Source organism: Procambarus clarkii, chromosome 53, assembly GCF_040958095.1.
Source record: "Procambarus clarkii isolate CNS0578487 chromosome 53, FALCON_Pclarkii_2.0, whole genome shotgun sequence".
Classification (NCBI taxonomy): domain Eukaryota; kingdom Metazoa; phylum Arthropoda; class Malacostraca; order Decapoda; family Cambaridae; genus Procambarus; species Procambarus clarkii.
In genome coordinates, this window is record NC_091202.1 from 26812992 (window position 1) to 26834171 (window position 21180).

Below are 21180 nucleotides of genomic sequence, written 5' to 3' on the forward strand. Positions count from 1 at the left end.
GGTGGCTTCCATAACTTACTTTTTTCGCAGCATTCCACTTGTTCACTACCCGTACAGGGCGCCAGGATTTCCTGACATTACTGCAACGCGTTTGTGCTTCCTCTGCTTGTGTCCTCTTGGTGCCTGGGGGCCTGACAGCTGGGTGGACAGCGCTTCGGATTCGTAGTCCTGAGGTTCCGGGTTCGATCCCCGGTGGAAGCGGAGACATATTGGTAAAATGTTTACCTTGTCACGGTGATGTTGCCTGACAATACCTCTAATATGTAGAAGAGTCTTGAGTATGAAGTATTCAATATGGTCTCCTTCAGCGCCTTCAGCAGCCAGCACATCTGCTCGTTCATTCCCACATATTCCAACATGGGACTAGGGGATTCTTCTTGAGGTTATCTTGAAATAATTTCGGGGCTTTAGTGTCCCCGCGGCCCGGTCCTCGACCAGGCCTCCACCCCCAGGAAGCAGCCCGTGACAGCTGACTAACACCCAGGTACGTATTTTACTGCTAGGTAACAGGGGCATAGGGTGAAAGAAACTCTGCCCATTGTTTCTCGATCCATAGAATCCATAGATCCATAGATCCATAGAAGATAGGGGATCCATAGAAATTTGACGACTCTTCCCTGATTGGTTAGTACTCTCACAACTATCTGATTTCAGCGACTATCACAAGATTTTCTGCCCGGTTTTTACTAAGGCTTTGTAGCACTGTTTGTGAATCAGTGCAGATCACTGCGCCATTAGTGTTTCACTGCTGTAGGGCTGTTCACGGGATCACCATAGCCCGTGCTACTGGTACTTATTGTTCTGAGTAGCTGAATCTAAAACAACAACATGTAGTTGTGTTCTATTTATGATATAAACATCTTCTGATCGTCCTCCTCCCTTTCCCATCTTCATTGCCTTACACTTATTGGGGTTAAACTCCAGCAACCTCTTGTTTACCCACACCTGGAGTTTGTAGAGGTCCTTCCTTCCCTGTGATAACTTATGTAGGGTATCGCAGTTCTTTGTGTCCTGACTCCTTTCATTACTGTGTACGCATCTATGTGCGTATATGTATTTACGCACATATGCGCGTCTGTGTGCATATGTGCACTGGCGCATGCGGGTGTATGTAGGCAGGTGTGTGAAATTGAAATTGAAATAAGTGTATTGATGTAAAATACACACAAAGGGATGAGGTAGCTCAAGCTATTCTCACCCCGTTGCAGGTGTGTGGGGTGAGTGAAGGTGTGTTTGTAAGGTACACTTGTCAGTCGTGTGTTTGGCGAGGACTGCAGGTGTTTAGTTGGGGGCTGGTGTCTGCTGTGTGTGTTTGTCACGGGTGTTTAACTCTGGTGTTGTCTACATCTGGCAGCATCCTTTTGTATTGTCTTACGCGTGTCAAGACTTGTTTGACCAGTAAATGTTTGTCTTGGGTGTGTGTGTGTGTGTGTGTGTGTGTGTGTGTGTGTGTGATCGTCTAATTTTTTCGTTCCAGTGGCAAGCATTTAGAGGTGTAATTGTGTAGAGAAGATGGTAGTTAGGACTAGACGAATGATTGCTGCTTAACTTCTCTAAGTGAATGATAGCGTCTTACTCCACGGGAGACTGTGGGAGCTGGGGGTCATGGGACCCCCACACTGTGGGAGCCGGGGGTCATGGGACCCCCACACTGTGGGAGCCGGGGGTCATGGGACCCCACACACTGTGGGAGCCGGGGGTCATGGGACCCCCACACTGTGGGACCCGGGGGTCATGGGACCCCCGTATCCCATGACATCCGTAGAAGAAATGAAAATGCGACTTAATAGGAGGATAAGGAAGACAAAAATGAATTATAAAGCCAAGATAGTCAGAAATGCAAAGTCAAATCTCGAAGGTCTTGTCTTTTCCGTTTTACAAAACCAGCTGATGAATAGCGAGACAGAATTGAAGAATATGCTAATCAAGTTCTTTGTCTCCGTGTGTGTTAAGACGGAGGACCTTCTTAGCGCGGACGCCCTAGTCTACGGGCTCGCCATAGCCCGTGCTATTTGGAACTTATTGTCCTTAAGGTGATCTAATTAGAAATATTGCCAAATAAAAGCCACACAACCTGTCAGGCCCAGATCAACCCGTTCTCGCACTTTCGTATAGTCAATATTGACTTATTAAATACGTGCATATGTGACATACTAAACATGCTAGTTTACCTTGAAAAGCTTCATAGAAAACACCGACCTTACCTAACCTTCTTAGGTACCTAACTAAGAAGGTTAGGTAAGGTCGGTGTTTTCTATGAAGCTTTTCAAGGTAAACTAGTATGTTTAGTATGTCACATGCTCACGTATTAAATAAGTCAATATTGACGGTAAGAAAGTGCGAGAACGGGTTGCCCAGATAGGGTCTGGCGGAGTCTTGGGAGTGCCAAGGAACTTTGTGAACCACTTCCAGGAATCTTGAGGAGTTGTTGTTGTTTAAGATTCAGCTACTGGGAACTAGAAGTGCCAAGTAGCACGGGCTATGGTGAGCCCGTGATGGACTTACCTGGCACAGGAGCGGGGCTGAAACTTGATCTGAGGAGGAGTATGTGAGTTCTTCTACTACTTGCCATGCCCTGCCCGGGGCCTGGCTTAGTGATACCTTGATCTAGAAGGCTGTTGCTTGGTGCAGCCTGCAGCCTCGCATATTAACAATTATGTAACTATCTTCACAAGACTGCCCCCTTGCTTAACTAAACGAACTATGGGGTTAAGTTGCTGAACCCATTGTGTACCTATGTAACCCTTTCCACCACCCCTTATGGGATGGGTATGGGGTGCATAATAAGGAAATGGAATGAATGAAAACCTCGTCCTCATATCCCTTCCAAAAGTGTTAAATAGTCACATTGTCTTAACATCTTACGGCGCAGCCTGGATGGTGGCCAACGTGGTCCCAATATTGAAGAAGGAATAATGTTCCCTCACTGCGAATTACCGCCCCATTCCCCTAATGTCAATAATGGGAAAGCTTAGTAAAGCTTTAATGTCAAATTCAGTAAGATATTCCCTCCCTTCCCAGCCTCCCCTTCCCTCCCAGACTCCTCTCCCCTAACAAGAGGAGGAAAGACTTCCGACTTTCGTACACTAATTACCTGCGTTTAAATTTAGCCAGTGTTGTGGGGTGCCTGAGGCACTCCCAGGGGCACTGGCACCACCACCAGCCTGGAGGGTGGCTTCCTTAGCCTTGCCAGCCTCGGCCGTGTTTACAATGGCACCCGTGGCACCACTGGTACTGGCAGCTATGGCACCCCTGCCTCTATAGTAGGCTAATCATGTCACTGGCACTTTATTCGTGTCGTTCCCTGGCACTCCCAGCCCTGGCCCTCCCAGCCCTGGCACTCCCAGCCCTGGCACTCCCAGCCCTGGCCCTCCCAGCCCTGGCCCTCCGAGCCCTGGCCCTCCCAGCCCTGGCCCTCCCAGCCCTGGCCCTCCGAGCCCTGGCACTCCCAGCCCTGGCCCTCCCAGCCCTGGCACTCCCAGCCCTGGCCCTCCCAGCCCTGGCACTCCCAGCCCTGGCACTCCCATCCCTAGCACTCCCAGCCCTGGCCCTCACAGCCTCGACACCCTCGACACAGCATCCATCCTCCGCCCTCCACACTCCCGCCAAAAAATGGAAACAGGAGGAAGCGTAAGACGAGGAATGATGGCGCTGTTGGGGGGGATAGTGAGGTGGGAGGGAGGGAGTGATGGAGGTAGAGGGGGGGAGGGAGGGAGTGATGGAGGTAGAGGGAGGGAGGGAGGGACAGCGAGAGAGAGAGAAAAAGAGATCTGTTTTAAAAGGAATTGCGGGTTTTGACAAGACAATATTACTTAAAGATAAATCTGATCCACGGGCTTGTTGCTGCTCCCGCTGTTTCGTCCCATTGTTCGCTGGTAGAGCAGTGGGAGGTTGTGCCTCTGTGGTGAGCGTGCACGAGAGGAGGAGCATGTGCTCTCGTGCCTCAGGTGAGCACGGGTAGAGCTCCCGTGCCTCAGGTGAGCACGGGTAGTGAACACGTTGTGTGTGTGTGTGTAGAGAGAGAGAGAGAGAGAGAGAGAGAGAGAGAGAGAGAGAGAGAGAGAGAGGGAGGGAGGAAGTGGGTAATAAGGAACAGATAAGAACCATCCCAGAGAATATGAGGTCTCCCTCCCACTCCCCAGGGAGCGACGCCCCCCTGCCTTTTCACCCCTCACTATCTCCCCCCCCCCCGTCATGCACTGTTTTATTCACGTCACCATCTCACAATATCACCACAATCACCACGACTATCACCATCATCATTAGGGGGCCAACTAGAGGCTTGGGGCCCGCGCTGGATCATCCTTGAACTAGGTCGTAATACCCCTCCTCCCCCCCCCCCCTGGGGTCCTTAAGGGCCTATAGCTTCTTAATTAATTTAACCAAAGATGTTTTTCTTACTAAAATATGTCTTGAAGGTGTTCTCTCTCTGTGTACCCTTGTGCTGGGCACCTCAGGTCTCTCGCTTCACAATGCCGTATATTAGCTTCAAGCTCTTTATTTGTCTTAAGCTCTATGCAACATGGAGGTCAGTATGTGGTAGGCACCGGGCAACATGATGCTGGTCAGTATGTGGTAAAACATTCTACAGGAAAAAATCCGTGAATTTCACGAAACTAAAAATGTGAATGTTTTTCTGTTTTTCTAATTCGATAAATGTTGATTTTATTTTGTTTTATCATGGCTTATTTCGGTGAGTAGGGCGACGTTTCGGGTAGTCGTGGACCCTAACCATGTCGTCAAGGACCGAAACGTCGTCAATTTATTTTGCGAGTGTGTAAATTTTTGCACTAAGTTATTGTGACTTGTTCTCTGCATGTATGACACGTTCTCCGCCTGCTTGCTCAACCACCACAGGAAATGTGTTTGAAATAAACGGCAGACAGGTAATTACCTAAGTGTAATTACCTAAGTGTAGTTACAGGATGAGAGCTACGCTCGTGGTGTCCCGTCTTCCCAGCACTCTTTGTCATATAACGCTTTGAAACTACTGAGGATCTTGTAGTTTCTATCCAAGTGCTGGAAGGCGTAGGGGGTGATTGTAGAGCTGTGTTGAGGTAGGCAGAGAGAGAATAGAGCCCCCCAGTAGAGCTCCCCGTGCTCACATTTGACCCTGAGGGTGTGGAGGCAGGTGTGGAGGCTGGGGTAATCAGCTAGTGGCCAGGTATGTGCACACGTGCTGATGCTCTTTTGGATTGGGTGTCAATTGTGCTGTTGAGCCGTAGGAGTCGCTGGCACCTTCCCCCCCCCCTCTCTTGTGGCACTTTAGAGATTGGTGCTTCGTCTCGCACCATCACAAGGCATCATTGTTCAAGTCATGGTGTGCTCAGCTAGTCGTGCTTGCCGGGGGGTTGAGCTCTGGCTCTTTGGGCCCGCCTCTCAACTGTCAGTCAACTGGTGTACAGGTTCCTGAGCCTACTGGGCTCTATCATATCTACACTTGAAACTGTATATGGAGTCAGCCTCCACCACATCACTGCCTAATGCATTCTATTTGTTAACTACTCTGACACTGAAAAAGTTCTTTCTAATGTCTCTGTGGCTCGTGTGTGTGTGTGTGTGTGTGTGTGTGTATGTGTGTGTGTGTGTGTGTGTGTGTGTGTGTGTGTGTGTGTGTGTGTGTGTGTGTGTGTGTGTGTGTGTGTTTACATACACGTCACTGTGGGATTATTTACACAAGAGCGCGGGTCCCCTCCTAAGTGCTTCTTTGGCAGTGTTTGTCTTGTGTAGGTGTACAGGACGTGTTGGGCGGCCTGCCTGCAGGATCAGGCTTCAGCTCCTGGGCACCACCTTTGGATGGTGGCACCACCTTTCATCCACCACTGGATGAAAGGACTCCAAACCTAGATGTTTTCTATCAAGGCCGCTTTTGTGAAAGTGTGTATCAAGGGTGCTTTTAGTGTCTTGAGGTTATCTTGAGATGATTTCGGGGCTTTAGTGTCCCCGCGGCCCGGTCCTCGACCAGGCCTCCACCCCCAGGAAGCAGCCCGTGACAGCTGACTAACACCCAGGTACCTATTTTACTGCTAGGTAACAGGGGCATAGGGTGAAAGAAACTCTGCATATTGTTTCTCGCAGGCGCCTGGGATCGAACCCGGGACCACAGGATTACAAGTCCAGCGTGCTGTCCGCTCGGCCGACCGGCTCTCTTACGCTTAAGGGGTTTTCTACCCATGCATATGACTCCTGAATTTACCTGAGGGTCGCCATCTCTAGTGGCCTCGACGACAAGAAGCCGACGGCTTGTCAAAGGTTGTTTCAAGGCATCCTTGCTGCTGTAGCTTGGTGGCCGCTCTGTGCTTACTCCTGCCTACCTGGTAGGTGCTCCGCGCTGGAGCTGCATGCTCTTGGACTGGTCTGATGTAGGTGGTATGCAGTGTCTTGAATACCTCCTTATTTCGGCTCCTGCAGGTTGTTAGAGGTTGGTCAGCTTGACGAGTGCCTGTGAGGTGTTGATGGTTGTGTTGTGTTGGCGTCTGACCTGCTGGAGGTCAGGCACCCTGACCCCAAGGTCACTCAGGCTCCTCCCAAGTCACCCCCACGCCTGAGAGGTCACCCCCACGCCCCCCAAGTCACCCCCACGCCCTCCCAGGTCACCCCCACGCCCTCCAAGGTCACCCCCACACCTCCAAGGTCACCCCCACGCCCCCAATGTCACCCCCACACCTCCAAGGTCACCACCACGCCCCCAATGTCACCCCCACACCTGCTTCTCGGGTTTGTTGAGCAGTGTTAGCGCCACGGCTACAGGTGTGTGGCAGCGAAGGTGCCGTTGTAGCGTCGCTGGTGCCATCACGGAACTGGATTAGCCTCATCACGCCGGAGTTCCATATGATGTTGCTGGTTTCAAAACTAACCTTATTCCGGTATATTGTGTGGACACAATAATACACACACACAACCGTTCACACTTGATACACACACGTGTACACACTTGATACACACACGTGTACACACTAGTGTACACGTACAGTAATGTAGACGCAATAATGTGCACACACAGAATAATGTTAGGACAATTGTATATTCACTCACAGATTTCTCAGGAATCTCTACACCAGTTCATTGACAGTTGAGAGGCGGGACCAAAGAGCCAGAGCTCAACCCCCGCAAGCACAATTAGGTGAGTACACAAGAGCCCTTCATTGTCTTTGTTTAAATTATAACTAGAAAATCTGGCGGAAATTAATATGTAGATTGCAGATTGGCTGATTGGGCCTATCTTGCTATGATTTCGGGGTTCAACGTCCCCGCGGCCCGGTCCTCGACCAGGCCTCCTCCAGGGAGGCCTATAGGCAGAAGGGCCACCAATCCCCCGTAGGCTGTTAGATGTGGGTACTAAACAGTCAGTGTTCTGCACTTGGGCGGAGCCCCGCGCCTGTGCCAGGTAAGTCCACTACGGGATCACCATAGCCCGTGCTACTTGCAACATGTTCCGAGTAGCTGAAGCTATAACAATATGCACTTGGGCGTCCCGAGACGAACAGAAGCTGAAAGTAATTTTAGTTGTTGGTTAAATATTACGGAAGGGAAAAATAAATTGACAGCGGGAAAGTCAGTTGTTGTAACATGATATTCGCGGGTGTCAAGAGTGACTGGCGGCCCCACAGCTCTTTGTTGGTTTGACTCTTTAGAGCCTACGGGGGCTCTATAGTCTTCTGACGCTCGTGTACAGGCTTAACGGCCTGTACAGGCTATGACTCAGTTCCTGCTCACACAGTTTGTTTCTGGAGAGTTTAGGGCTTGGCAGATCCGTCACCTGTAGCCACCTGCCACAGGTAACGGTAGCCACCTGCCACAGGTAACGGCAGCCACCTGCCACAGGTAACACCTGTGTCACATCATCTGGTGGACTATTTGTGGCTCTCAATCCCACCTCAGGTTGCATACTAATTTAGCTGTTGCATGTATCATCTTGATGAGTTATGGGAGATGTCATCATACCCGAGGGATGCTGAACCCTTCCTTGTGTATAGGGTAGTTACCATTCAGAACCCACAGGAATTGTATATAGATTCACATACAAGATTCTCAGAGGAATTGATAGGGGTAGATAAAGACAGTTTATCTACAGTTTATCTACAGTTGATTTTCTCAAGACAATCGACTTGAGAATGGTCCAGGACGGAGCGAAACGTCGTCGTCCCTTCACCTTCTAGTGTGTGGTCTGGTCAACATATTTCAGCCACGTTATTGTGACTCCTCGCCTGGTTTTACATTCAATCTGTCTAAACTGCTTGTTAAGTGTTCAGGAAGTGATTAGCAGTAGCAGTAATACACCTTCACGCACATGTGTACTCACGTGTCATTTAGGTGGAGTCAGGTGTTTAGCTTTTAGTCTAACAATCTTGACACAGGTGTTTATAATTCCACAGGTGTTTGTCCTCCGCATCAGCAATATACAGCCAGCCTCCCCAGACACACACACCTGTCAGACGTCCAGGCAAGTGTGCATGCTTGGGCATGTGTGTGTGTTGCACATACGCATCGTGTATTAGGTAAGTAATACAGTAAAAATAGCAAATACACACACACACACACACACACACACACACACACACACACACACACACACACACACACACACACACACACACACACACACACACACACACACACACACAAGGGGGCCTGGTAGCCTGGTGGATAGCGCGCAGGACTCATAATTCTGTGGCGCGGGTTCGATTCCCGCACGAGGCAGAAACAAATGGCCAAAGTTTCTTTCACCCTGAATGCCCCTGTTACCTAGCAGTAAATAGGTACCTGCGAGTTAGTCAGCTGTCACGGGCTGCTTCCTGATGTGTGGTTGCAACCCGTTCTCGCACTTGCTCATAGTAAATATTTGGCTTATTAATAAGTGCATATGTGACATACTAATTTATTGTGAATATTTGAGTTAACCTTGAAAAGCTTCATAGAAAACACCGACCTAACCTAACCTTCTTAATATGTTAAGATAAGCATCTTATTGCTTCTTAATTACAATTAGTACTTAACCTATACCTATAATGATATTACAGTTTTATAAAAATAATAAAACAAAACTAAAATATTTAAATAAATTGTAAAGAAACTCAGGATATTGTCAAATTTTGTATTAAATCTCTATTGTTTAATAAAAGTGAAAAGGAAATTCCTAATATCAAACTGGTGTTAAGCAAATCTATAGAAAGAGTTTATACCTAGAAAACATAATATAACTTGGCATATACCACATATGTACTTATTAATAAGCCAAATAGTGACTATAAGCAATAAATCATATATGTATTGTCTTGTGCGAGAACGGGTTGCAACGTGTGTGTGGTGTGGAAAAAAAAATAGTTAGTAAACAGTTGAGAGGCGGGCCGAAAGAGCAAAGCTCAACCCCCGCAAACACAACTAGGTGAATACACACACACACACACACACACACTATGTGTGGTGTGAGCTGACGAAGCTACAAACACACGTGTGTTTGGCCAGGCGGCAGCCAAACACTCCACCAGTGGACAATAACACTTGCTTCATCTTCCTGCGTCACGCTGCTTCCAACCTCCACCACGACACACACACACTTGCTTCACTTTGAATGGTTAATTGTGTCCATGTGCGTCACTGCTGGCTTGACTCACTGTTTCTGCGTCAATGCTGGATTGACTCACTGTTTCTGCGTCACTGCTGGCTTGACTCACTGTTTCTGCGTCACTGCTGGCTTGACTCACTGTTTCTGCGTCACTGCTGGCTTGACTCACTGTTTCTGCGTCACTGGTGGCTTGATTCACTGTACGTCACTGGTGACTCGTCTCACACTTCAGATTGTAACTTGTAATTACTGTTGAATACAGCTGTATCTACTGTATGTCACGTCCTGTGTCCACGTCTGGCCAGGGCGTTCAGTATTATTTTTGTTTGCGAACGTGTATGTAGCACGTTCACTCCAAGCACACACACGTACCTAATGCTGTTGTTTGTTTAAGATTCGCTACCTGGAACACCAAGTTGCAAGTAGCCAATGGGCAGAGGTTCTTTCACCCTATGCCCCCTGTTACCTATGCGTATGAATATATATGATGTTACCCCATCATATGAATATATGATGAAATATTATATATTGCAAATGAAAAGTATTTAGTGTGGGATATGATCGTATCTGTCCTGGGGATGTGATCCTCGGGTTGTGAAGAGTTATGGCCTGATAAGTGGACGGGGGGGGGTGATCTGTCCGGATCACCTGGTGGGTAGTACAGGAGGACGGCCTGCGGGAGACAGCCACGTGTTAGTGGTCCGTCATTAACTAGTCTAACACCTGCAGCAGGCAGGTGTGTGTGTGTGTCTTCCGGAACTGGTGTAGGGGAGGAGGATGGGGGGATGGAGTTCTCATTTAAACATTTTTACTTTCAATAAACATTGTTGTTTTATGATGCCTTGTCTGTCTCTCTCTCTCTCCCTCTCACCCCTCTCCACCTCCCTTCCCTGTCCCTTCCTCACCCTCTCCCTGTCCCTCCCCCTCCCCCCCCACCCCAGGTGTGGCCATTGGGTTGAGGGTTGTGGTAATTTACGACAATTGTTTTTAGAAACGAGGTGGGCGGAAGTGTTGCGTCCGGGGCCTTGCTCTGTGGGCTCTACCCTGTGTGCTGGGGGGCGTCCGGGGCCTTGCTCTGTGGGCTCTACCCTGTGTGCTGGGGGGCGTCCGGGGCCTTGCTCTGTGGGCTCTACCCTGTGTGCTGGGGGGCGTCCGGGGCCTTGCTCTGTGGGCTCTACCCTGTGTGCTGGGGGGCGTCCGGGGCCTTGCTCTGTGGGCTCTACCTTGTGTGCTGGGGGGCCGAGTTTCAGCTCTTGCTCTCGCCTCTCAAACGTTCTCTAGTGTCACTAACTCGGTTCTTTAGCTTGTGTTATCATAGTTAGAACTGAGATTGTGTTTTGAGTGGATTTCTAACCGTTCTTTATCTTAGTTTTCAAACTGTAGCTTTGTTAGTAAGTGTTGTGTCTGGTATTTGCCTGTAGTGTCCCCGTCGTCCTGCTGTTCCTAGGCGTGAGCACTGTACCTTTGTCCACTTATTAAACTCCCCTTAGTATGTTATATGTCGTGATCATGTCCCTGTATTCCTCCTCTTCCCCCACTGTGGTGAGGTCTAGTCCCTTGAGTGTGTGGATACTCAGGGTGCAGCTTCCTCGTCTCGTGTCCCTGCATCTTGGCCCAACTATCAACAGGTTGTTAGTCATTGATGCATGTTGATATGTTGTTGGTGCTCTGTAGTAATGATCCTCCACCACTCCTAGTGTACGTGTACTCTTTCCTCCTCATTTTATGTACATTGTTATGCTGTTCTGTACTCCCAATCAACTGGTTGTTTGTGTGTGTGTGTGTGTGTGTGTGTGTGTGTGTGTGTGTGTGTGTGTGTGTATGTGTTTGTGTGTGTGTGTGCCGTTTTATCAGAACATACGCTGTCCTGATTGATAAAAGCTTGTCCTTTTATCAGAATTTCCTCCCCACCTCCTGGTCCTCCTTAATTAATTACTTTTTTTTTTTCTCTCTCTCTCTCTCTCTCTCTCTCTCTCTCTCTCTCTCTCTCTCTCTCTCTCTCTCTCTCTCTCTCTCTCTCTCTCTCTCTCTCTCTCTCTCTCTCTCCGCAATGCCTCATACTCCTTTTAATGGACTGAAATTTATGTTCGGTCTGACAGGTCAGCGATCAATCTGTATGTAAATTCTTGGCTGTGGAGGGCTTTTGTGAGCAGTGGGGGGAGGGGGGACTGGGGGGAAGGGGGTGGTAGCGGGGGCACTGGGTCCCTGAAGACCGACTACTGAAGATAAGAAGTGGGGAAAAACTGTAGAGACATGAGAGGAGGAGGAGGAGACGGGAATAAAGGAAGGATGATAGAGGTAGAGAAGATGAACGGTTAATGAAGAGAGAATGAGAAGAGGAAGAAGAAAATAGAAAGAGAGTTAGATGAGATAAAGAGGGGAGAGGAGGGGTGTGGTGGGGGGGGGGGGTGCTCTAAGACGTGCTTTCTGCTGGAAATAATAGCTTGGCATCTATCTTTGTTAGCAGGAGGGAGTAACCTTGTCGGCAGGGAGGAGTAACTCCATCTTTAAGTTATCTGTAACATTTATTTAATGTAAACAACGGTGGACTGTTGACTTGATGTGGTCGTGTTCGGTGGTGACCAGGGGCCACATTCACGAAAGCACTCACGCAAGCACTTACGAACGTGTACATCTTTCCTCAATCTTTAACGGCTTTGGTTACATTTATTAAACAGTTTACAAGCGTGAAAGCTTCCCATTTAATTGTTGTTATTGTTATAAACAGCCTCCTGGTGCTTCGGAGCTCATTAACTGTTTAATAAGTGGAAACAAAGCCGCCAAAGATTGAGAAAAGATGTACAGGTTCGTAAGTTCTTGCGTAAGTGCTTTCGTGAATCTGGCTCCTGTAGCCTGCGTTATGTACTTCACCTCCCACTGGGAAGCACAGGGAGGAGGAGGAAGGAAGTGTGTTAGGAGGAGGTCACATTAAGTAGTGACGTCGCCTGGTCGGCCCACCAGCAACAAAGACAAAACAATAAACCTATCTCAAAAAGCCTATTTATAATGATTTATAATGACTCGCTTAAGTGACAGATCCTTACATGACAGGTGAGACGAGCCTAGAGACCCGTCCCTCACCTCCCTCTCATATCTCATCTCTCATTTCCACCCCCCGTCCCTCATCTCTCATTTCCTCCCCCGTCCCTCATCTCTCATTTCCTCCCCCCGTCCCTCATCTCTCTCCCTCTTACCAGCAAAGATAAATCTCCACCTAATGACTGATAACCATAAAGACAAGTTTAGCAATGCTCTGGGCCGAGTGGAAGAGCCATCTATAAGGAGTGGCACCCAGTCCCTGGACCCCTGGCGTAGGCTGGTAGGGCTGGTAGATGTCCCTTCAGGGGCTGGTGTACCTGTAGAGGGGTGTAGGACCCGTCCCTGGTGTATGGGGCTAGCCTGGTGTACCTGTAGAGGGTGTAGGGCCCGTCCCTGGTGTATGGGGCCAGGCTGGTGTACCTGTAGAGGGTGTAGGGCCCGTCCCTGGTGTATGGGGCCAGGCTGGTGTACCTGTAGAGGGTGTAGGGCCCGTCCCTGGTGTATGGGGCCAGGCTGGTGTACCTGTAGAGGGTGTAGGGCCCGTCCCTGGTGTATGGGGCCAGGCTGGTGTACCTGTTGAGGGTGTAGGGCCCGTCCCTGGTGTATGGGGCCAGGCTGGTGTACCTGTAGAGGGTGTAGGGCCCGTCCCTGGTGTATGGGGCCAGGCTGGTATACCTGTAGAGGGTGTATGGCCCGACCCTGGTGTATGGGGCCAGGCTGGTGTACCTGTAGAGGGTGTAGGGCCCGTCCCTGGTGTATGGGGCCAGGCTGGTGTACCTGTAGAGGGTGTAGGGCCCGTCCCTGGTGTATGGGGCCAGGCTGGTGTACATGTAGAGGGTGTAGGGCCCGCCCCTGGTGTATGGGGCCAGGCTGGTGTACCTGTAGAGGGTGTAGGGCCCGTCCCTGGTATATGGGGCCAGGCTGGTGTGTCCATCTGGAGTTCCATGGGTACTTGTCCAAAACAAATTCTTGCAATGACTGATTCCCTCCTTTTCGTTCATAATGTACAATTGTAGGCTGCGACTTCATTGTATCAACGCACAGATTCACTGACTTGCTCTTCTGTCCTCCTTTCCTAGGCTACCTTGTCACCATGATGTTGGATGTCCCTGATTTGTAGAAGGGTATCTTGGGTATGAAGTATTCAGTGTGGTGACCTGCGGCACCCCGAGCTGCCAGCACATGTGCTCGCTCCTCTCAACATTCCAACACGAGAGGAAATCGAGAGGAACTTGGCCAGGTCTTTCCTGGTTCGATGTCACTTTCACCGTTCTCTTAATTTCAGCTGTTGCCCTTATCTTATATGTCAACAATACAACCTAAATTTGCATATGTTCTATCTCATATGTCGTTTATCTACTGGAAGCGAAATATGGATATAGTGCAAGAATTTCAGGTATTTTATCCTTGGTAATAAGATAGGTTGCCATATCATATAGCGTTATCTTGAGGTTATCTTGAGATGATTTCGGGGCTTTAGTGTCCCCGCGGCCCGGTCCTCGACCAAGCCTCCATCCTCAGGAAGCAGCCCGTGACAGTTGACTAACACCCAGGTACCTATTTACTGCTAGGTAACAGGGGCATAGGGTGCAAAAAACTCTACCCATTGTTTCTCGCCGGCGCCCAGGATCGAACCCAGGACCACAGGATCACGTGTCCAGCGTGCTGTCCGCTCGGCCACCGGCTCCGGTAACGGTTCATGTGTAGGCATGTGTGTGTGAGGGTGTCGTAGCCATGTGTAAGAGTTGTGTGGGTGTTTATGAAGGCTTATGTGTGGGTTTTAGTTCAGTGTCTTGAGCTGCTTTATGTAGAAATAATCTTGGGGTTCACGTTGGTATATGGCGTGTGTTTACCTCAGTCTCCCCTCACCCCTCCCCCCCCCCCCACACACACACACGCACTGCAACACTGCCCTTGGGGGGTAGAAATACCTAAGCTCTACTCTATCCCTTTGAGATGTATTTATTGCTTATCTCAATAAACATACTTGAACTTGAACTTGAACACTGCCCTCAAGCGCGCTCTTTGATCAGGTCACGCCGGCGACCTCGTTAAATGGTCGTATTTTGCCACTAAAGGCTTTTGTAAATGATTTGAGGTTTTGTCAACGGAAGGGAACGGCGTCTCCTAAACTGTTTGTTGGCTATGGTTTCTGCGCAGCCATATATATGCGCACAGCAGGTCAGTGATATGTTATGATAGCAGGCGGGCTGTCCTTGCTAACACTATCTTGTGATAGCAGGCGGGCTGTCCGCCTTGCTGACAAGGTGTTATGATAGCAGGCGGGGCCTACAGGCAGCTACAAGCAACAGCCTGTTAGACCGAATTATCACAAGTCGAGGCCGGGCTCGGGGAGTAGAAGAACTCTCGAGAGCCTCTTCAGGTAAGATCCAAGTTGTAGTGTAGCTGTAGCCATGGTTGTAGCAGTTGTAGTGGTCTTGTCATAGAAGGGTTCCTATATCTTAGACTGTGTGTAATGTTGTTGTTGTTGTCATAGATTCAGCTACTCGGAACAAGTTCCAAGTAGCACGGGCTATGGTGAGCCCGGAGTGGATTTACCTGGCACAGGAGCGGTGCTGTGTGAGTGTAGTTGATAATAGTTTATAAATAATGACCCCTCACCGTACGCCTGACCTTTTGACCTCTGGTAATGTCTTACCGATATGTTACGTCACGAGCACCGTGTATGACCCTGCATGTGTATGATAGAGGGGTGGGGGAGGGGCAGGAGGGAGGTGGGAGGGGAGGAATTAATGAAGGGGGAAGGGAAAGAAGAGATAGGAGAAGAGTGGAAGTCGAGAAGCGTATAGGAAGAGAGAACGAGGGGAAAGAAGTGGGTAAGGGGGAGATGGTAGAGAGGGTGATGAAAGTTGAGGTAATGAGGGTGAGGGGAGAACCTGTGGGTGAAGAGGAAATGAGGGTAGGAGTGAGGGAATGAGGCAGGAGTGAGGGAATGAGGCAGGAGGAATATCTTGATGATTGACGAGAGGGGAAGGCAGGAAGTCTCGCCTACACATGACAGTTCGTGCCGGTAACTCCACCACCACGACATATATACCACAAAATGCATGAGGTTCTTTGCAATAGCACAACCGGTTTCCCCATCTGCATTGCAGCAGACTTAATTTCCCTCAAGACGCTAGCAATCTTCCTCACCACTTAGGAATGTAGACGTGCCGGGGGCATTACAAGACGAGCTACGGCAACACACCTCAATTGAGAGCACATTATTTTTGGTATTAACTTGAATGATGTGGAGTGCCTTGTATCATCTTGAGGTTATCTTGAGATGATTTCGGGGCTTTAGTGTTTCCCCGTGGCCCGGTCCTCGACCAGGCCTCCACCCCCAGGAAGCAGCCCGTGACAGCTGACTAACACCCAGGTACCTATTTTACTGCTAGGTAACAGGGGCATAGGGTGAAAGAAACTCTGCCCATTGTTTCTCCCGGATGCTAAGATAATTAACTACATCTTACGCAAAGATGTGCAGTAAATGCAGAAAGATGTGTAATATAAACTTATACACTATAAACTAAGTTCTTTTTTTCATCAACATAAGCATTTATATTTATAATTAAAAAAAACCTGCAAAACTTTCATTCATAAAATGGCTGTGCATTTATAATTTAATTAGTAATATCCAATCACTGATACTTTTATTATGAAATATAACCTGCATAATCACAATAGTTGGGAGGAGTAAGGCTGTTTGACACGACGCTTAAGTGATTGGAATAAATTTACTTTTTTTTTTTTTACAATTTACTGACATTATGAGACGCATTGTAAACGACAGGAGACATCAAATAATTGAAAACAGAAAGGGGGGGGGGGGGTAAGGTGTAAAGTGTTTGTACAAGGACAAACACACACACACACACACACACACACACACACACACACACACACACACACACACACACACACACACACACACACACACACACACACACACACCTACCTGTTGATTGACAGTTGAGAGGCGGGACCAAAGAGCCAAAGCTCAACCCCCGCAAGCACAAATAGGTGAGTACACACACACACACACACACACCCCTCACCACACACGGTGAGGGGGAAGACATCAGAGTGGCGAGATGTCACCAGCGGAGTCCCACAGGGCTCAGTACTTGGACCCATCCTGTTTCTAATATATGTGAACGATCTTCCAGAGGGTATAGACTCATTCCTCTCGATGTTTGCTGATGATGCAAAAATTATGAGAAGAATCAAGACGGATGAAGATAGACGGAGACTACAGGATGACCTGGATAAACTGGAGGAATGGTCTAGAAAATGGCTGCTGAAGTTCAACTCTGGAAAGTGTAAGGTGATGAAATTAGGCGAAGGGAGCAGGAGGCTGAACACAAGGTATCATCTGGGAGGGGAAATCCTGCAAGAATCAAATAGAGAGAAGGATCTGGGGGTTGATATCACACCGAACCTGTCCCCAGAGGCCCACATCAAAAGAATATCATCAGCGGCATATGCTAGACTGGCCAACATAAGAACTGCCTTCAGAAACTTGTGTAAGGAATCTTTCAGAACCCTGTATACCTCTTATGTAAGACCAATCCTGGAGTATGCAGCTCCAGCCTGGAGTCCATACCTAGTTAAACACAAGACAAAGTTAGAGAAGATTCCACGGTATGCCACCAGGCTCGTCCCGGAACTGAGAGGATTGAGCTACGAGGAAAGGCTAAAGGAGCTGAACCTCACATCCCTGGAAAACAGAAGAGTAAGGGGAGACATGATAACCACCTACAAAATTCTCAGGGGAATTGACAGGGTGGACAAAGACAAACTCTTCAGCACGGGTGGGACACGAACAAGGGGACACAGGTGGAAACTTAGTACCCAGATGAGCCACAGAGACGTTAGAAAGAATTTTTTCAGTGTCAGAGTAGTTAATAAATGGAATGCACTAGGAAGTGATGTGGTGGAGGCTGACTCCATACACAGTTTCAAATGTAGATATGATAGAGCCCAGTAGGCTCAGGAATCTGTACACCAGTTGATTGACAGTTGAGAGGCGGGACCAAAGAGCCAAAGCTCAACCCCCGCAAGCACAATTAGGTGAGTACACACACACGCACACACAGTATGTGTGAATATGAAGATATGTAGCATGTGTCAAATGTAAATCTGATTTACAAAGCCCAGTAGGCTCAGGAATCTGTACATCAGTTGATTGAGAGTTGAGAGGCGGGACCAAAGAGCCAGAGCTCATTGGTCTGCAGCATGAGGGTGGTCGTAACAAGCGGAGACTCGGTGTAGTGTCGTCGGACAAAACTTTAGTAGCATATTAAAACTTCCGAGGAAGGTCGTCGGTCTGTAAGTAATCTAATGTTGGCCTCTGTCGGCTCCCATGTCGACCAGCCAGCCAGCCGGGCCACCAAGACCTTCCCCAGGGCCACACCACCTCCCTGCCTCAGGGCCACTAAGACCTCTCCCAGGGCCACACCACCTCCCTTCCTCAGGGCCACTAAGACCTTCCCCAGGGCCACACCACCTCCCTTCCTCAGGGCCACTAATACCTCTCCCAGGGCCACACCACCTCCCTTCCTCAGGGCCACTAAGACCTTCCCCAGGGCCACACCACCTCCCTTCCTCAGGGCCACTAAGACCTCTCCCAGGGCCACACCACCTCCCTTCCTCAGGGCCACTAAGACCTTCCCCAGGGCCACACCACCTCCCTTCCTCAGGGCCACTAAGACCTTCCCCAGGGCCACACCACCTCCCTGCCTTAGGGCCACACCGCCACTCTCTCCCAATGTTTACAAACAGACTGGCAGGAAATCTCAATGGACCGAGATTATGAATGATTGCGTGTGGCACTCCCCGCCCCCCCTCCCGTGGCCCCTCCCCCGGGTGGGTGGGCGGACAGCAGAAAGATTGGCGCCATAAGTGATGTGTCACAGCGCTCTAATACATAGCAACGCCTCACACAAGCCTCCAATCAACGGCAAACTCGTCCCAGACACGCACACAACTTCCCAAGATTCGATGCTCTGTTTTTTTTAGTATTTGGGTTTAAATCTTCGGTTGAGTAGGTTCGGGAGCTTAACTAAACCATGAGAGGGTGGTTGGGTTGTGTACGAAGTCATTCAGAGGTTGGGGTATGTTTGTGTTTAATTTGTGGGGGAGGGGGCAGTAGCCCCCCGGAGAGGGGCTCCAGGGACGGTGCAGAGGGCTAGCTAGGAGCTCTCTCTCTCCTAAGGGCTGCCCTTCCCGTTTTGGCCCTTTGAATAATTTCTATTCAATTCAATTCCTATACTCACACACACACACACACACACACACACACACACACACACACACACACACACACACACACACACACACACACACACACACACACACACACAAACGTATAAGATAAATAGGAGTGGAGAGAAGACGACCTAAAACATCGACCTAAGACGACCAACCTGCATAAATGTAATGTGTACATTTATGCAGCTACCCCTAGACTATATGACTGGTTACAGTGTGCCAAGAGCTAGCAACCCAGTGCTAAGAGCTCCCCATCTCGCAGGATAGTCAGTCATACAGGACTTGTAGCCCAGACTAGCAAACCTCACCAACATGTTGATCAGACCACCATGCACACCACCCCTACGCCTCTTTCCCCCTGCTGTAGACACCAAGGTCGCTGTTTACATCCCATGTTAAGCATGAGTGACCGTTGTCAGTCTCATTATATCTAGCATGCGCGTGGCAGGAGCAGGCAGGCAGGAGCAGGCAGGCAGGCAGGCAGGCAGGCAGGCAGGCAGGCAGGCAGGCAGGCAGGCGGGCCGCCCTGAGATCACATCAGGCCGCCGCCATGACGTCCGGCGACCCGCCAGGGTAGGAGGAGGGCGGCCTGCAGATGGCTTTCGAGTTTGCATGTGTTGTCTTGGATGTTTTTGAGCACGAGGAGACGACCTTCCTGAGACGAGCAGTCGTCTTGGCGTGGAGGGGGTGATGACCCTCCTCGTCTCCCGTGGTTTTTATTATTTATTGGACGGTATTAATTTTTAGTTATTCTTGTCTACCTTATTCACGGACAAAACATCTACCCTGGTCACGGACGTACAGCGCCTCATCTACCCTGGTCACGGACGTACAGCGCCTCATCTACCCTGGTCACGGACGTACAGCGCCTCATATACCCTGGTCACGGACGTACAGCGCCTCATCTACGCTGGTCACGGACGTACAACGCCTCATCTACCCTGGTCACGGACGTACAACGCCTCATCTACCCTGGTCACGGACGTACAATGCCTCATCTACCCTGGTCACCGACGTACAACGCCTCATCTACCCTGGTCACGGACGTACAGTGCCTCATCTACTCTGGTCACGGACGTACAACGCCTCATCTACCCTGGTCACGGACGTACAACACCTCATCTACCCTGGTCATGGACGTACAACACCTCATCTACTCTGGTCACGGACGTACAACGACTCATCTACCCAAATCAACCCCAGGGGAAAAAGATACATTTGTTATGATAGTAATTATGCTAATGACAAAACTAATAGTTGGTTATGGTAAATTACAGGAGGGAATATAATAGATGAGTTGTGTAAGACTTTATCGTGGATTAAGTGTGTGATTATTTAGTGATTATCGCCGCGGGTGGTTATAACCGGAGGTGGTAATACTGCTCAATACCAGGTGCTGTACACTCTACGGTAGCAGGTACAGTACGAGGTACAGTATGAGGTACAGCACGAGGTACAGTACGAGGTACAGTACGAGGTACAGCACCTGGTACAGCACGAGGTACAGTACGAGGTACAGCACCTGGTACAGCACGAGGTACAGTACGAGGTACAGCACGAGGTACAGTACGAGGTACAGCACCTGGTACAGCACGAGGTACAGTACGAGGTACAGCACGAGGTACAGTACGAGGTACAGTATGAGGTACAATACGAGGTACAGTACGAGGTACAGTATGAGGTACAATACGAGGTACAGTACGAGGTACAGTATGAGGTACAATACGAGGTACAGTACGAGGTACAGCACGAGGTACAGTACGAGGTACAGCACCTGGTACAGCACGAGGTACAGCACGAGGTACAGTACGAGGTACAGTATGAGGTACAATACGAGGTACAGTACGAGGTACAGTATGAGGTACAATACGAGGTACAGTACGAGGTACAGCACCTGGTACAGCACGAGGTACAGTACGAGGTACAGCACGAGGTACAGTACGAGGTACAGCACGAGGTACAGCACGAGGTACAGTATGAGGTACAATACGAGGTACAGTACGAGGTACAATACGAGGTACAGTACGAGGTACAGCACCTGGTACAGTACGAGGTTCAGTACGAGGTACAGTACGAGGTACAGCACCTGGTACAGCACGAGGTACAGTACGAGGTACAGCACGAGGTACAGCACGAGGTACAGTACGAGGTACAGGACAAGGTACAGCTTCACCCACTTACATGTCCCATTTCATGTCTTATGTACAGTCCTGCATTCCGGAAATATTGAGGAAGTTCTTCTGAAAACTCTAAAAGTCGCTAATAAGATTTAATAATAATAGCGAATTTGTAAGAATTAA

At 49.3% G+C, this 21180-nt stretch overlaps 2 protein-coding genes across 11 annotated transcripts in view; both read left to right on the top strand.

Annotated features, from left to right (window-relative positions):
* LOC123767155 (carboxypeptidase N subunit 2) overlaps positions 1 to 21180 on the top strand; it is a 187934-nt gene that overhangs the window by 155139 nt on the left and 11615 nt on the right. Inside the window, exon 3 of one of the 10 annotated variants that reach the window (XM_045756695.2) lies at positions 8376 to 8498. The exons of the other annotated variants lie outside the window; for them this stretch is intronic. The gene's annotated coding sequence lies outside the window, so the exon portion shown is untranslated. The remainder of the gene's footprint in view (positions 1 to 8375; positions 8499 to 21180) is intronic. 10 annotated transcript variants of the gene reach the window in all.
* On the top strand, positions 13977 to 21110 carry LOC123767279 (dynein heavy chain-like). Its single transcript, XM_045756850.2, has 2 exons — positions 13977 to 14000; positions 20295 to 21110. The coding sequence occupies exons 1-2, from the start codon at positions 13977 to 13979 to the stop codon at positions 21108 to 21110; spliced, it is 840 nt and encodes a 279-aa protein (XP_045612806.2).

Coding starts and splice junctions, on each gene's coding strand:
- LOC123767279 (XM_045756850.2), top strand. CDS start 13,977: ATGGATATAGTGCAAGAATTTCAG. Junction 14,001..20,294: donor ATATAGTGCAAGAATTTCAG/GTATTTTATCCT, acceptor ACTCTACGGTAG/CAGGTACAGTACGAGGTACA.